General features: G+C 46.5%; 1 protein-coding gene across 1 annotated transcript; it reads right to left on the bottom strand.

Annotated features, from left to right (window-relative positions):
• Positions 1-2,811: 2,811 nt before the first annotated feature.
• LOC138351281 (uncharacterized) lies at positions 2,812-3,138 on the bottom strand. The gene has a single exon (XM_069302913.1). It carries the CDS (start codon positions 3,136-3,138, stop codon positions 2,812-2,814), a length of 327 nt encoding a protein of 108 aa, XP_069159014.1.
• Positions 3,139-3,373: the final 235 nt, after the last annotated feature.

Raw genomic sequence — 3,373 nt, 5'->3', positions numbered from 1 at the left:
CAACCCCCGCAAGGACAACTAGGTGAATACACACATGTAAACATTCTCAACAAAACATATCTAATTAATTTAAGACGTAATATCAAGCGACTACTGCACTACACCTCACCATTCACCGTAAGCCTCCAGAAAGCACAATCTTGAGGTTATCTTGAGATGATTTCGGGGCTTTTAGTGTCCCCGCGGCCCGGTCCTCGACCAGGCCTCCACTCCCCAGGAAGCAGCCCGTGACAGCTGACTAACACCCAGGTATCTATTTTACTGCTAGATAACAGGGGCATAGGGTGAAAGAAACTCTGCCCATTGTTTCTCGCCGGCGCCTGGGATCGAACCCAAGACCACAGGATCACAAGTCCAGCGTGCTGTCCGCTCGGCCGACCGGCTCCCACATACACAATAACACAATATACACAATAACAACTGTGTATACATTAACCTCCACGTTATGAGTGGAAAAGTCTGTGATGGGCACGAGGGTCCACCGCTACCACCAGTGAAATTTATATGCAAATTAGACTTTATTATACCTTTCATTTCCAGCAATAACGGCACAGCATCAGCAGCTTATGGCAACCTTAAATCAAAATCTAAATAGAGTCATATTTTAAACATGATGTGAACACCGAAGGTTAGAAGGGCCAGGACAGAACAACAGAAGGCTCTCTCCTTACTGACAGAACAACAGAAGGCTCTCTCTCCTTACTGAGAGAACAACAGAAGGCTTTCCTTACTGACAGAACAACAGAAGGCTCTCTCCTTACTAACAGAACAACAGAAGGCTCTCTCTCCTTACTGAGAGAACAACAGAAGGCTCTCTCTCCTTACTGAGAGAACAACAGAAGGCTCTCTCCTTACTGACAGAACAACAGAAGGCTCTCTCCTTACTGACAGAACAACAGAAGGCTCTCTCCTTACTGACAGAACAACAGAAGGCTCTCTCTCCTTACTGAGAGAACAACAGAAGGCTCTCTCCTTACTGACAGAACAACAGAAGGCTCTCTCCTTACTGACAGAACAACAGAAGGCTCTCTCCTTACTGACAGAACAACAGAAGGCTCTCTCTCCTTACTGAGAGAACAACAGAAGGCTCTCTCCTTACTGACAGAACAACAGAAGGCTTTCCTTACTGACAGAACAACAGAAGGCTCTCTCCTTACTGAGAGAACAACAGAAGGCTCTCTCTCCTTACTGAGAGAACAACAGAAGGCTCTCTCTCTCCTTACTGAGAGAACAACAGAAGGCTCTCTCCTTACTGACAGAACAACAGAAGGCTCTCTCCTTACTGACAGAACAACAGAAGGCTCTCTCCTTACTGACAGAACAACAGAAGGCTCTCCTTATTGAGAGAACAACAGAAGGCTCTCTCTCCTTACTGAGAGAACAACAGAAGGCTCTCTCCTTACTGACAGAACAACAGAAGGCTTTCCTTACTGACAGAACAACAGAAGGCTCTCTCCTTACTGAGAGAACAACAGAAGGCTCTCTCTCCTTACTGAGAGAACAACAGAAGGCTCTCTCTCCTTACTGAGAGAACAACAGAAGGCTCTCTCCTTACTGACAGAACAACAGAAGGCTCTCTCCTTACTGACAGAACAACAGAAGGCTCTCTCCTTATTGAGAGAACAACAGAAGGCTCTCCTTATTGAGAGAACAACAGAAGGCTTTCCTTACTGACAGAACAACAGAAGGCTCTCTCTCCTTACTGACAGAACAACAGAAGGCTTTCCTTACTGACAGAACAACAGAAGGCTCTCTCCTTACTGACAGAACAACAGAAGGCTCTCTCCTTACTGACAGAACAACAGAAGGCTCTCTCCTTACTGACAGAACAACAGAAGGCTTTCCTTACTGACAGAACAACAGAAGGCTCTCTCCTTACTGACAGAACAACAGAAGGCTCTCTCACTGTTGTATTGAATGAAAACTGAATTGAATAATAGAACAATATTGAATATAAACATTGAACGACTCGGTAAAAACTTGTGGGTTTATACCTCTCAACACCACCAGTGGTGCTCTCCACCTTCTGACCGCCCGTACCTGATGCTACAGCCACATGCGGCCACCTTCCACAGCGTGACGCACAACCAGGTGGAGTGCGTGACGCACCGCCAGGTGGAGTGCGTGACGCACCGCCAGGTGGAGTGCGTGACGCACCGCCAGGTGGAGTGCGTGACGCACCGCCAGGTGGAGTGCGTGACGCACCGCCAGAGAGGCAGGAACTACGCCGGGTCACCACTCCAGACCTGACCTGCACTGAGATATATAAAATATTATTTACATTTTATAAGAATTTTAAAAACGAAATAAAATATTTGCTGGATTGTTGGTGAATTTTCTCACATTAAATCCAGTTTAGCGGTAGTATATTAATATAATATTAATATAATATAAAACAGATTAATATCGCTTAATAAAGAGTAATTTATCGTTCACTTTACATTTCACTGTAATCTTTTTCTTTGCATTACAGCGTTGGGATAAACTACATTAGTTTGTACTGTATTCATACAGCTCAATTATATTACACTGATTTACGTTATTTTGTAATTAAATGTTTGTAATTATCCTTAATGTATTGCATTATTGTGTTGAAGATATTGCTGTGCGTCACACTGTACCGTAATTAAATACACTACCGTCATTATAAAGTGTGTTGTGCGCACTGTTATTCCGTACTTGAATTAGTTCAGCGGCGCTGCATTTTATAACAATGTATACAGCCGCACCATATTGAATTGGTTCATATAATATCGCTTAACTGTCACTTTACTGCGCTATATTTATAACAAAGCGACATTGCTTGGAATACTAATATAGAAAAGGTTGTTGCCGGCCGAGGGCTGGGGCCGAGGGCTGGGGCCGAGGGCTGGGGCCGAGGGCTGCCGGCCGAGGGCTGGGGCCGAGGGCTGGGGTCGAGGGCTGGGGTCGAGGGCTGGGGCCGAGGGCTGGGGCCGAGGGCTGGGGCCGAGGGCTGGGGCCGAGGGCTGGGGTCGAGGGCTGGAGCCGAGGGCTGGGGCCGAGGGCTGGGGCCGAGGGCTGCCGGCCGAGGGCTGGGGCCGAGGGCTGGGGCCGAGGGCTGGGGCCGAGGGCTGGGGCCGAGGGCTGCCGGCACAGCGTCCAGAGAGACCCCGTCATAACGACAGCCTTTATTGCAAGTCAAGTTTTATTCCTGACGAGATTTCCCCAAGTAAAAAGTATAATTACAGTGGAGCTGCTGGCATATATATCCCATCCCAGCAGACATGTGTATGGCATGAATAGGAATGAGGAACAAGAAGGTGATGTGCATGTGCCTAACTCATCCAAATCACCGTACATACAAACAATATATATATATATATATATATTATATATATATATATATATATAT

Source organism: Procambarus clarkii, chromosome 49, assembly GCF_040958095.1.
Source record: "Procambarus clarkii isolate CNS0578487 chromosome 49, FALCON_Pclarkii_2.0, whole genome shotgun sequence".
Taxonomy (NCBI): domain Eukaryota; kingdom Metazoa; phylum Arthropoda; class Malacostraca; order Decapoda; family Cambaridae; genus Procambarus; species Procambarus clarkii.
The sequence above is the reverse complement of the archived record's forward strand: the minus strand, read 5'-3'. Positions and strand labels throughout refer to the sequence as shown.

What these genes read in the sequence shown, in the direction of transcription:
- LOC138351281 (XM_069302913.1), bottom strand. Translation starts at nt 3,138, where the DNA reads ATGACGGGGTCTCTCTGGACGCTGTGCCGGCAGCCCTCGGCCCCAGCC.